At 46.0% G+C, this 13668-nt stretch overlaps 1 protein-coding gene across 1 annotated transcript in view; it reads right to left on the bottom strand.

The window, feature by feature from the left end:
• cubn (cubilin (intrinsic factor-cobalamin receptor)) overlaps window positions 1-13668 on the bottom strand; it is a 77322-nt gene that overhangs the window by 22528 nt on the left and 41126 nt on the right. Inside the window, exons 34-48 of the mRNA XM_083778708.1 lie at window positions 13354-13467; window positions 12943-13071; window positions 12458-12590; window positions 11494-11699; window positions 10673-10854; window positions 10259-10451; window positions 9631-9828; window positions 9130-9276; window positions 7479-7669; window positions 5168-5336; window positions 3794-3980; window positions 3019-3197; window positions 2119-2328; window positions 1858-1998; window positions 1091-1272 (exon numbers count right to left, since the gene is read on the bottom strand). Coding sequence (XP_083634834.1) covers window positions 1091-1272; window positions 1858-1998; window positions 2119-2328; window positions 3019-3197; window positions 3794-3980; window positions 5168-5336; window positions 7479-7669; window positions 9130-9276; window positions 9631-9828; window positions 10259-10451; window positions 10673-10854; window positions 11494-11699; window positions 12458-12590; window positions 12943-13071; window positions 13354-13467 — 2561 coding nt within the window. The remainder of the gene's footprint in view (window positions 1-1090; window positions 1273-1857; window positions 1999-2118; window positions 2329-3018; window positions 3198-3793; window positions 3981-5167; window positions 5337-7478; window positions 7670-9129; window positions 9277-9630; window positions 9829-10258; window positions 10452-10672; window positions 10855-11493; window positions 11700-12457; window positions 12591-12942; window positions 13072-13353; window positions 13468-13668) is intronic.

Genomic DNA, 13668 nt, shown 5'->3' with positions numbered 1-13668 from the left:
GAGCTTCCGTTTCTCCAAACTGTATGACGGAAGGATTTGAAAATTGCGAGAGGCAACAGTCTGGCAACGTGAGATTAAGTGGTTCCTTACTTTTTTTCTGTATTAAGGCCCCACTGGAAAATCCACCCACGTGGTCAGACGTGGGTGGGTGTGCAGTGTGAATTTCCATATTTTTGTGTTCCAGCTTGGATCGATATAGAACAGAACATTTGCAAGTAAATCTAATCGACTAAATCTAACTGTAAGGTCTGATTTATACTGTATACCGGGTGTCATCATGCATCAAAAATTGTCGATTTTTTACCTATAACTAAACTAACTGGCTTGGCTTCTGGGAAACTGACTCCAATGCAAAGTGAACGAGGGGGTATGGACAGTCTTGGCTCGCTCTGCTCTTTGTTTGTGAGTCGCATCGCAGAAGTGGGTCATGTGTCCACTAGCTAACAAACAATGGGACTATCTTCAGACGGATAATCATGAGACGGAGCTAGAATTACGACGCATTGACTCCTCAAAAGGTAACTGTAAACATCGTCAGTGACCATAACTTCTTATAATGTTAATTACGGCAATAAAGGTGTTTTAACATGCAGCCCGCCAGAACCGTAGAAAACGGTGTTAAATGAATCGTCTAGCCTGCCAGAAACGTAGCTACATATCCAGGGGTTTATATTCTTTAATCCATGTTTTGATCCAATCGTATCGTTAGTCACCGTTCGTTAGCACAACAGTCCAAGTGGGACAGTGGCCGCGGCCATTTTGAAGATGCACGCACATTCACTTGCATTCAATGGTCTGCGTTCAAATGTCTGTATCTCCAAATCGGTGGAATGAATGTCGTTTCTGGTGAAAACAAGGTTTTTCAATGGCCGACAGCAGGCGCTGTGATACTTGCGGTCGGGTTTTTTCTGCACCGAGCAAGAGAACAACAACCGGTCAAGACACCACACACAGCATTGTGTCATTGTAACATGTGGTTACCGATATTTGGCTCTTCAAAATAAGTGCGCGGTAAAACCTTGGCAATGCGCGATTTAATGCTGGCGGCAAGACGGAATTATGTGTCTCAGGTGAGACAACGGGGACTCACCTCCAGGTAGTCAAACACACAGTTTACGGTGTCCTCCAGCCGCAGGTCGTTGATAGTGAAGGTGACCCTGCGTCCCGGGGCCACTGTGATGTCCCAGCGACACACGCGGTTGTGAGGGTACATGTTGGGGTAGTTGGGGGAGGAGATGGTGCCAGACGGAGCGTTGAGCTCTCCTCCACACACTGCAGCCAGCAGGAGGACGACGAGAGGGAGAACCAACAGAAAAACCATGAAGATTATGACTTGTCCTAATAGCACTAATTTTCCCGTCTTCACTTTTCTGTCCTTACTTCTTATATCCTCAATACGTACTTTGCTCAGCCAATCAAATCATCGCCATGGGGTGATCAGCTAATCAAATCATCGCATTGGAATTAAACATGGAACCTGCAGCATTAGGTGAGTAATTCATTGTATATGTGTTGGACGTTTGTGGTTGTGCTAATGATAAACGGACACCTGCTGCTAGTGGGATCCTCCTGCTGCTTAATACTACATATACACTGTGCAGCTTTGCATCTTTTTTATCTTTTGCATCTGCCCGTGTGAAAGCAGCATAACGTTGTGGCAGGACACGTACAGGTGCTCCTTTGAGTACTAGCCAAAAATAATAATGTGCCCCCCTGCTTATATGAGACAATTAAAAATGAAACTTCTATGACAGTGCTGACATAATGAAGTGACATTATTCCGGGAGAGTGGCTCAGCCCTGCGGTCGCTCTCGCCTGGTTAATAATGTGAGGTGAGTGACAGTATTGGAGGTATACCTTCCACACTGGCTTCAAAGGACAGACTGAATCCAGGCGCGTTGCCAGAGCCGTCGCTGACAAACCGGACATAGGCAAAGCTGTCCGCGGTGTCCAAGGAGGGAGGCATGCTACTGCCACAGTGTCTACCGAGGAGACGACCTGAGAGGACAGACAGAGGGACACCACAGACAGACATCTTGGTTACTGTTAGATATTAGTACTTAAGTAAAAGTACTTAGTTACATACTTTCCACCACTGATAGTTACGGGTGTTCCCACCTGTGGCGTTATACTCTCTGATCTCCACGTAGTCTGCTGCGCAGCCGGCCGTGCTCTGCAGGTTGAGTGTGTCGAAGGTGAGGGTCAGGTAGTGTCCCGTGGGGCCGTCCAGGTACCACTCGCAGTGGGAGTTGTCGGGGTAGTTGGCGGCCGGGAAGCCGGGGCTCCCGATGGTGCCACTCTGGCCCACGTAGGTGCCTCCGCACGTAGCTATAGGACGGAAGGGAAACCGTTATTGATCCCGTGGGGAGGAGATTCAGGTGCCAGAGACAGCAAAGCAGTACACATTACAGACACGGGGCATTATGGATTACAGCCAGGTGCAGAAGAATAACATCTCAATGAAGACACCCTCAAACGGATATTAATAAAGGGGGAAGGGGTGAGGGGGAGGGTTGAGGAGGTTTTGATGTTGCTGGGAATTTTTGTTGTACTTGAATTGTATACTCGTGCCGCCCCAAATGTCCCCAAAAGTAAGGCAGAATTTGAGAAGATACTGCGAGGACAATTTTCCAGATCCTCAAGAGAACAATATTCATAGTTAGTTGGGGAGTATAGGTTTACGATTAGGAATAGATTCAGGATGGGTTTAGGGTTAAAATCATGCATGTAGGGTTATTGTTCTGTAAAGCACTGTAAAGCTGCATTTCATGTCATGAAAGGTGCTATACAAATATACAAAGTTTTATTATTATTATTATTATTATGTAATGGTATAGGCCAGGTTGAGGTTGAAGTTGAAGTTATGCCTGATTTGGTTGCACTCACAGACCCTAAAAATTGCATGGTGAGCTTGTAGACTTTTTTCTGCTATTTTCAGCTACAGTATGTGCATGCGACGTGCGTGTATGTGTGCATGCGTGCGTGCGTGTGTGCGTGTCACAGACATCTCTCCCCTACCTATGCGGTACTTGGCCTTGAAGCCGACTTTGGTGACACTGTAGTCCGAGCGGAACCTCAGGAACATGGAGGAGGCCGTGGAGGTCTGGCTAGCGGGGCGGGTGGGCCCGCACAGCCTGGCTATGAACGCAGCGTCAGACGTGGCCCCGTCGCGCACTTCCAGGTAGTCGTGAATACACCTGGAGACAAAATAATGATGGGATGGAGTAAGGAGACCCAGCCTGTTCAGACCCTTCCTTTGTCCCTCCTACACTGTCCCTCTCAGCTTTCCTACCGTCTGTCTCTCCTACACTGTCCCTCTCAGCTTTCCTACCGTCTGTCTCTCCTACATTCTCCTACACTGTCCCTCTCAGCTTTCCTACCGTCTGTCTCTCCTACACTGTCCCTCTCAGCTTTCCTACCGTCTGTCTCTCCTACATTCTCCTACACTGTCCCTCTCAGCTTTCCTACCGTCTGTCTCTCCTACACTGTCCCTCTCAGCTTTCCGACTGTCTGTCTCTCCTACACTCACCTACACTGCTGTCCCTCTCAGATTTCCTAATGTCTGTCTCTCCTACACTGTCCCTCTCTCAGCTTTCCCGACTGTCTGTTTCTCCTACATTCTCCTACACTGTCCCTCTCAGCTTTCCTACCGTCTGTCTCACCTACATTGTCTCCTTCTTAACATTCATGGTAGTCTCTCCTACCATGTCTCCCTCTTAGTTTTCTTACGGTCTGTCTCTCCTGTACATTGTCTCCCTCCATCTCTCCCCTACGCAGTCAGTCAGTGTGTTACCTGGTATCGCCCGGAGGCACCTGCTCGATGTCGAAGTTGCCCTCAAAGTCGATCTGGACGGCCTCTCCGTTGGGCACAGTGATGACCCAGAAACAGTCGCTATAATGGGGGTAGGCCTGGGGGTAGTTGGGGGAGGTGATGTAGCCCGGTGGGTCATTGTCATTCAGGTGAATGTGTCCTCCGCACGCTGCAGAGGAGGAGGAGGAGGGGTTAGATGCTACTATAAGGCCTGTCACAATACATAATCACCTGCTTGCAATTTATTTTGATAATCATCATTATTTGAGATAATCGCAATTATTTTTGCGGAATCGTTTCAAGGTTGAAATATATTTTTCAAACATTTCCAAAAATAACTGGGAATAAAGCTGTCAAAATGACACTCAAATAAAGCATTGGTTCTCAAAGTGGGATCCAGGGACCCCCGGGGATGTTTCAGGGGGTTCCAAGGAGTGCCCAACTAAATGATAGTTAGGAACCAAATGGACCAATACAGGTATTAACTGAGACAGTGTACAAATGGAACCAAATGGACCCGAAATTGATTCCATTTATTATTATTATTTTTTAATTATATTTCTTGGGCTTTTTTAATTTGCCTTTATTGATAGTTATACAGTAGGTTGACAGGAAACGGGATGAGAGATGAGGGGAAGACACGCAGCCATCTACTCTGGCCTTCCGAAGAAAATTACACCAGTCTACAATTAATACAGAACTCTGCTGCTCGTCTAAGAAAAGGGACCATATAACACCAAAACTTGCAGATCTTCACTGGCTGGCGGTGAGCGCCAGGTGTGATTTTAAAATTCTATTAATTAGGTTCAAAGCCCTAAATGGGCTGGCCCCTATCTATATCCGTGAGATGCTGTCCCTCTGGGCGCATCCTTAGATCATCGGATAAGGCCCTCCTGGATGTCCCTCGGACAGACTTAGTTACCCGGGGTGACCGGGCTTTTGCCACTCAGGCACCCAGACTGTGGAACGCACTGCCAATGCACATACGGGGAGCACCATCCGTCCCCCTGTTTAAGTCACGTTTGAAAACCCACCTTTACACAGAGTGACTGTTTTATAGCCATAGACTGCTTTATAACCATTTGTATACATTCACTTTGCTACCGTTTGTTGTTTCTTGCTGTTTTTAATATTGCTCTGTGCGGCACCATGGAACTATATTTTGAAAAGCGCTATATAAATAAAGTTCATATTATATCATAGTCCAGCCTAGGTGCCTATTGGTTCCATTTGTACACTCTCTAGAGTTATGCGTGTCCATGGCCTAATATATAACCAGAACCAAAGACCCTGGGGTCCATGAACAAAAGAAAAATCTAAGTTTGAGAAGCACAGAAATACAGGACAGGGCATTACCCTTGCCATGTGCCTCAAACGTGAGTTTGAAGCCACTGGCCTCGTTGGTGGCATCTGAGACGAAGCGCACGTGGAGGTGATTGTCGGTGGTCTGCACGACGTTGGGGGAGCTGGAGCCACACAGACGACCCCCCAGGGAGGGGGCTGAGGCGTCTGGACCGTTCCTCAACTAGAGAGAGAAAGACAGACTCACTGCGGTCAAAGTGTGGTGGACAGATCAACTGCTTGGCCACATGTGACAAGACATAAGACAAAAACATCACACCCGTGTGAAGTTGAGGGGCGCTCTTATCATCATACATCATCATACATCATCTCATTCTGGCCAATCACTATTTGCGTCCTCACTTTTGCACTCCAAATGTTTGTGTTTACACTTTACACAAACCCTCAAAGCTGGACATAGGAGAGACTATAGCAACAGCACATACCCCATCGACATGTTGTACAAGCATACCTCCTGGACATGACGTACAAGTAAACCTCCTGGACATAGTATGTCACAGGGGACTTACCCCAAATCCAACCCTTGATGCGCCAAGCAGGGAGGCATTGGGTCCAAAGCATTAATAAAATAAAATAGTTTAATTTTGTGGAACCCCAACCTCTCAATCTTAGGGCGAACACTCTATGCCAGTGGTTTTCAACCCTTTTCATATCAAGGCCCTGATGCTGCATTCACACGGAATCAGGCAAGCGGCAAAACCTGCTGGGCGGCGCACGGAACCGTGAAAAGATTACATATTTTAACATTGATGCAGTCTGCCGTTACCGTCGCCGGTTCTGGCTGCTGGGATGCTATGCCGTCCTGTTCCGTTTACCGCCCTGCTCCCGTCCACTAAAATGACTTCCAGTTTGCCATCTGCCGCCTGCCTGACCCCATGTGAATGCAGCATTAGGCCCAACATATGAGCCACGGACCACCACTTAATGAGATTTAGCCTCTCAGACTCGATTTTGTCCACAATTCCATGCTGTATCTCGATGTGGTACCATCAATACAGAAATGACAATTCTTCTACATTGTTTAATTGGGTAGAATTCTTGCAAACTCAGTAATGCAGATGTTTAACAATAACTTAACTCTTGAGAGCGTGAAATGAAACCAAATGGACCTGCTCTCAAGAGCTAAAGATCTAATAAGTGTTAAGTATGTCTTAATTTGTTTAATACCAACTCTCCATCATTTATCTGGGGACCACCTGGAGCCTACTTAAAGACCACTGGTGGCCCCCTGGTTGGAAACCACTGCTCTAACCACAAGGGCACTGAGCTGGCACAAAAATAATACCACCCCGCCACCCAGCACTGACAAGAATAACAACAGAAAAACACACAGATACATTTAGACTTTTTCCAGGCATTACCCTTGCCACATGTGAGTTTGATTGGGTGTTCAAGGTTAGCAGTCTGCAACCATACGAGACAATGGGTGATTATCTTATCTCGTGTTAGTTTGCTATTGCATGCATGTATTATTATTATGTATTTGTTAATCGTACGTTATTAATGCTTTGGCAATATGAGAATGCTTCACCTGCCAATAAATTGAATAATAGAAAAAACTAAATGAATTGAATTGAATTGAGAGAGAGGGAGAGAAAGAGAGAGACAGACAGACAGAGCCAGAGATAGACAGAGAGAGAAAGAGACAGAGAGAGCGAGAGAGAGGTGTCAGGTGGGCGTGGGATTGACGGAAGATTCCAGAAGGTACGGAGAAAGCAGGCTGGAACAGAAGGAGAAGAATGGAAGCAATAAGAGTATTTCATTACAATCAATATGACTGACTTGAGTGCTGTTAATGGAGTCTGCTCCTCAGGCGAGGTCTCCCACATTATTGAATTCAAATGCTAATGCGCTTTATTGGCGAGACGCACATTCTCATATCACCAAGGCATTAATAATACAACAGGACACCAAAAAATAATACAAGTCATAACAATTAATACAAACAAGATGATGCAGTCGCAACAACGAATGTATTATTACAAGAACCGTACATGGATACCTAACAGTAAATCCTGATTTATACAACCCATTTAGACCTGAGGACGATTCTACACATTCTGACAGTTTTCTTGAAAAACCCTATGTTTCTATGTCAGTGGTTCTCAAACGTTTTCATGTCAACCAAATATATAGGTAATTGGCCGCCGACCCCCATCTGAAAATATGTTGTTACAGGGACCTCCCCAAAAGCACATATTTGGGTTAAAAATGTTCGCTCTAAAAGAATACATATTCAAAGATATGTATGATGACTGCTTGGCATAAAACTAAAGTATCCATCTATATATATCTACTCCCTAACCTCCAGGTAGTCGCCGGTGCTGCAGCCCGTGCCAAAGCCCTGGACCTGGAAGGGGCTCTCGAAGTTGACGGAGACGCGCAGGCCGGGCGTCACCATCACGTGCCAGCTGCAGTCCAGGCCTGGCGGGTAGTTCTGCGGGTAGCGAGGGCTGCTCAGGACGCCGCGGTCAGCATGGAGGAGGCCCCCGCAACCTGCCATGGACACAGGAGACACAGGAGACACAGAACACCGACCGCATTCAGCACTTTGCCGAATTTACTGTATCGTCGAGGGATGCACCGACGTATCGGTCAATATCGGTAAGTCAAAATCGGTATCTGCATTAAAACTGACCGATGGCAGTAGCCGGTATTTATCTGTTGCATAGATTTTGCTTTGGCTATGTTGGTGTGTTGGTTACCTGCAGTCTATTGCCCATTTGCAGACCGCAGCCATGTTTCCATCAGAGTTAGGAAGCACTTGTTTTCAGTTAAGCAATGTCCTGCTGCCTCCTGCATTATGTGCTAATTATAAACAAGGCAGTTGAGTGATATCTAATGAGCACTTCCAAAATCCAGCACTTAGAAAAAGAATCACCTGCAAGGACACAAAGTAGCTCAGAACATGTCTGCAGTGGATTTTTATGAAACAAACACTTTGAGGATAGAAAGAGAATAATTCAAGCTTTCCGTGCAGCTGCAATGTTGGTGGTTGACAATGTTTAATACAATTAGGACTTTTCTGTTTGGATGAATGGGCTGCCATTGGAAGTTGCACCTACTGTAGGTAGCGCCTTGCCAATAACTTGTATGGTAAGATGGCCGCGGTCTGCATATGGAGAATACCAAGCTGTAGATTCTGAACATTTATTTCTTGTATTGAAGATATATTTGTTTCCGTGGCATAAAATCGGGAAATGAAAACAACGAAAACGAAACAACGAAATCAGTATCAGTATCGGCTAAATTGTTATTTTAAACATCCGTATCGGCCAAGAATTTCCATATCGGTGCATCCCTAGTGTCGTATGCTCTGTACTGTACATTCTTTGATGAGAGGGAAAAAAGAAAACTGCTTCTCGAATTAATCAACGATTCTACATGAGCAAGATGAAGTCAGTTATTGGTTCTAAATGTCGGTTTTGATACTGTATAATTAAGCAATATTACACGAGAGGGTGTGGTTTGCCATCAATAACGCACACCTGCGATGCTGCATAAAATGACGTGCATTAATGACGATAAACCACACCCTCGAGTGTAATATTGCAATTATACCGCAGTTACCCTTAAAACTAAGATATTTGCAAAAAAAATTGCTGTTTTCAACCAATCAGATTGCTTCCTCGAAACGACCTTCAGGGTCCCATGACGAAGACCTGACAGCCGAAACACGTGAGTCGTTTCTTTTAATGCTCTTTGCCTGATGCCATTTAAATAAAGGCCTTTTATACCTGACTGCAACAGAGTGCCTTGGATCTCCTTCTGTTTTGCCCTTATCGAACCCTCGGCAACGAGCACCTGTTTACAGTTTCTATACTGCAACTACACGGACCACGACAGCGCTTCTTCTTCTTCTTTGTATTCAACGACCTGTTGTATAATTTGGGTTAATTTGCCCAGCCCTGGTTGGCAGAGCTTCCAGTCACATGGTCCAGTGTTGACCTTCTGACCTCTGGTGTAGGAGGCGTTGAACCCTCGTCCGCTGAGGCTGCTGTCCGAGGTGAAGCGGATGAACATGGAGTCTCCGGTGGAGTGGATAGGACCTGGCAGCTGCCGGCCGCACACGCTGGCCAGGAGAGGGGACAGGTTGGTCTCGCCTGGCCATGGGGGAACGCACACGCGCACGCGCACACGCACACACGCACACGCACACACGCACGCACGCACACACACACACACACACACACACACACACACACACACACACACACACAAAAATGCATCACAAAAAACAATAGAATAATGACAGTGTCTTCCCTGTGCAACTGAGAAGTCTTGCAGACTGTTGTTACAGATAATTGTTACAGGAATTATCAGTTATAACTGGCTTGAATCCCCCTGACCAAATAATAATAACCTTCATGTTAACAGAGAGAGTCAGAGAGATGTCTCTGTGTACGTGGACGGACGGACGGACGGACCGTACATATACTGTATATATATATATATACCGTCTCTGATGTCGAGGGTGTCGAAGAAGCATCCGGGGTAGTCCTCCATGTCCAGGTAGAGTATGTTGAGCTCCACGGTGGAGTCCGGGGAGCGGATCACCCACGTGCACTCCAGGTTGTGAGCGTAGTTCTCAGGCCAGCCGGGCGAGAACAGGAAACGCGGCGTGTCGTCAGGCATCAAGGCACCACCACATGCACCTGAGAGGACAGGACACACACACACACACACACACACACACACACACACATCAATATTAATTTAACTCTGAGAGGGTACAAATGTAAGAAAATCTCCATGTTTCTACTTTTATTTTTGTTGATAGATTTGTTAATGATAGTTGTTTTGTCCATTATTGGAAAAAACAATCGCCAGATTAATAGTCAAAAACCTCCCCTTGAGCTGTATTTGGGTAAAGTGGTGATACTATGAGGATACATTCAAGTATCTGACAATGTATGAACTATGAAGTCATCGTACCAAGGTTTTGGACATATGTACAGTACATCCATCCATAGACGTAATACGCTTAGGCTTCAATCTATATATCTTTTCTTTTTTAATGAATTCAATATGTTTTGTAGGTAAAAATATATACTAAATTAAACTACAAAAATGAATAAACCAGACCTGGAGCGATGGTGGGCAGCGGTCCAGAGTTCTGTATGGCCGTCCACTCCAGGAGGAAGCCTCGTCCTCCCACCACCGTATCTGACTGGAACTCCAGAGTGACCGTGCTGCCCGTGCTGCGCACGGGATGGGGCAGGTTCAGACCACAGAACGTCCCCATGGGGTAGGAGTGGACGTTGGGTCCATCAAACACCTGGAGGAGCAGGGGACCAATAGTGGATTAAGTCAAGTGGTTCTCATTTCATTTCATGCGGACGGACGGACGCCTAGTATTGTGAAAATAGCTATGAGATTGGCCATTTTCATACACATAACATAATTCCATTCGGGACGGCTGTGGAATCCAAATGACTGAACTCAGTCGTGGCGACCGAGAACTTGAATCCATGTAATACACATAAAGTGCTCCCTTACTATGAGCTGGTCGTAGTAGCAGTCGAACAGGTCCTCTATGTCCATGTCCAGGAATCTGATTTCCACGTAGCTGTCTCCGTCCACGGTGATGGTCCAGCGGTAGTCTGCGTTGTTGGGATAGTTGCGGGGGTACAGAGGAGAGGCGATCTGGCCCCAATCCCCCGTCAGGTCGTTGCCGTACACTGCAGGAAGGGAGAGAGATCTCTGAAGTGAAGGCCAATTCATATAGTCCAGTGTTCGGTGAAGGGGTCACCACCGTTTCGGTTAGTAAAAACAGAGAGATGTGTTTGTGTGAGCGGTGACGTCAAGTTGTAGTTTTTGGTGGTTACCTCTTCACCGGAAACTGGACTACTGTTGAATAGGCCTTAATTGTCTGCTAACCACTTTCAAACTAGTGTCCAAAAATGGCATCCGACCGGAGATAGCAGAAGAAGCTCACAACGCATCACATCGCGACCAGTTGTGAACTTGTAGATCGTCTACTTTCTCTATTTGTCATACGACAAATATATAGGGTTTAGGTTTGTCTGGTTTCACCACCCTTGTGATTTTTGGTCCCCACGTGGATAGTAAAACATAACATAAACAGTGTATGCTGTTGAATTTAGTACAATGGACCTCAATGCAAACAAGCCTCCTGGGGCTTTCTTTCTGTGTTATTCTTTTTGCATAAACTTTGACTTCTGCCAATCAAATCATCGCTATGGGGTATACTTACTACGTACACGCACACACAAAGCTGGGCATAGGAGGGGCTAGCGCCGCCTAAAAGAAATGTGCTAATAAAGTATTAAATAAAATCAATACACAAACACACTCACGGTGCGCAAAGGTTGCTCTGAAGCCGTATCCAGCTGTCGAGTGGTCGGAGCTGAACTTGACCCAGAGGATGTGGCCGACGAGGGACGTGTAGTTTGACGGCAGGGCGGCGCCGCAGAAGCGGCCCACCAGAGACCCGGTGGAGTTGCCCTCCCTGATCTCCACGTAGTCGTTGCTGCAGTCGGCGCTCCCCTCCAGCTGGAACATTCTACAGGGGCGGGGGGGGACACAAAGTGGACACTCGACCCCTCAACACTCACACAAGTGTGCCTTTGACATGACTTAATACATTCTGACCTGAGATCAGATTAAAAAAATGTCTTCTACATCCTGACAGTTTTCTGAAAAAGCTATGTTTCTATGTCAGTCGTTCTTTGATTTTTCAAAAATAGCAGACCTACAAGCTCGTAGCGTGCCACCGAGCTTGTAGATCTGCTATTTTTCAATAGCTAAAGCATAACGTAATGCTAACACCAAAAGGGGTTAAAGATGCCGTGGCGTGATTCTTTTTTTCCTTTTTCTGTTTTTGTAGTTAACATAGAATATTGAAATAATGTCTTCCCTGTGTATTTTTGGTTTCTTCCTCAAAGCTGAAAGCCTTTGAGTCAAAAGGCCCACTCAAAATACACCACGTTAGTGACATCACAATATGGTATGTATGTGTATGTAGCTGGTGATGAGTCTATGGAATGCGTGAATAGAGCATGAGGACACCATTCAAAGTAATAGAAGAATCAAGGCCAATGTGAATCGTGGCCAGCGGGGACCAGGCAATTGTATTTGGGGAACAGTTTGAGTCAAACAGACTCAGTGTGACATTTGTGAATCTGCCCTTAAAGTCTCCAAAAGGTCCCTGACAATCTTCTTCTGACTTTCCAGCACACACACACACACACACACACACACACACACACACACACACACACACACACACACACACACACACTTTTATCTAGGTTAACTCACATAAATGAGAGCTGGAGACGGTTCCCTGGGGAGCTAGTAATGGTCCAGACACACTCCACGCTGGGAGGGTACGCGTCTGGGTAGTTAGGACTGTTGAACGCTCCGGTCTCCATGACCAAGGCTCCTCCACAACCTGGAGGAGAGGAGAGGAGAGGAGAGGAGAGGAGAGGAGAGGAGAGGAGAGGAGAGGAGAGGAGAGGAGAGGAGAGGAGAGGAGAGGAGAGGAGAGGAGAGGAGAGGAGAGGAGAGGAGAGGAGGTGAATGTCTTAAAAAACGACAGTTTACTTTAAAACTAATGACCGTATTGTGCCGATTATAAGACGACCTCAAAAAGAACATTGAATGTCAAATAGTCTAGTATCCGATAATTATATATAGATACTTTATAATACGACCCTGTTTCCATTGGAGAATCAAAACAGGTTTATATTCAGTCCAATAGAGTATTTGACTCCAACGGTCAAATGATGACTGAAGAGTCTTACTTGAGGTGGATGCAGAGTACGTGGCTCGGAAGCCCTTCCTGGACACGGAGGAGTCGGTGACAAAGTTGACCACCAGGGCATCGCTGAATGACGTGACTGGATGAGGGAGCTGAGTCCCACAGTAGCGACCTAACAGGACAACGTCATCATCAGATATCATCAGGCAAAACGCTAAACGCAACGTGGCAGCAATGTGCCTAAAAGACGTCTGACAACAGCCCTTGAGCACTTTCAACCTGTCAATATTGTGGGTATAACATTTTCTAAAATGGGCCGATCTACAAGCTTACAATGCTTACAGCTTAGTATTTGCTATATTTGTCACACGACAAAGTATACAGCACAAATAAAGGGCTTAAGTAGTTAAGAATAAAACCAGCATTAATTTAGTTTAGTCATGAACACCACTACCTATAGAAGGAGCCTGGTAGTTGTCTCCATCCAGGATCTCCACAGCGTCATGGCTGCAGTTGGAGTTGACCATCTCCAGATCAAATTCCGTAAATGACAGAGTGACATGGTTGACTGTGCAGAGAGAGAGAGAGAGAAAGAGAGATCATGACTCGTCTCTTAAAACTTCATTGACTTTGACATGTTTGCTGCACAACAACACTGTACTGCTTTGTTACACACTTTGTCACTGTGATTCACACAGGTATTTTCCTTACCATGATCTTAACTCACTCGCCACCAACACCCCCATCTGGTGGCTGAATTGTGTACTCC

The sequence above is a fragment of the Protomyctophum parallelum genome (genome assembly GCF_964188405.1).
Source record: "Protomyctophum parallelum genome assembly, chromosome: 12".
NCBI lineage: Eukaryota > Metazoa > Chordata > Actinopteri > Myctophiformes > Myctophidae > Protomyctophum > Protomyctophum parallelum.
This window is presented reverse-complemented; position numbering and strand designations above follow the sequence as displayed.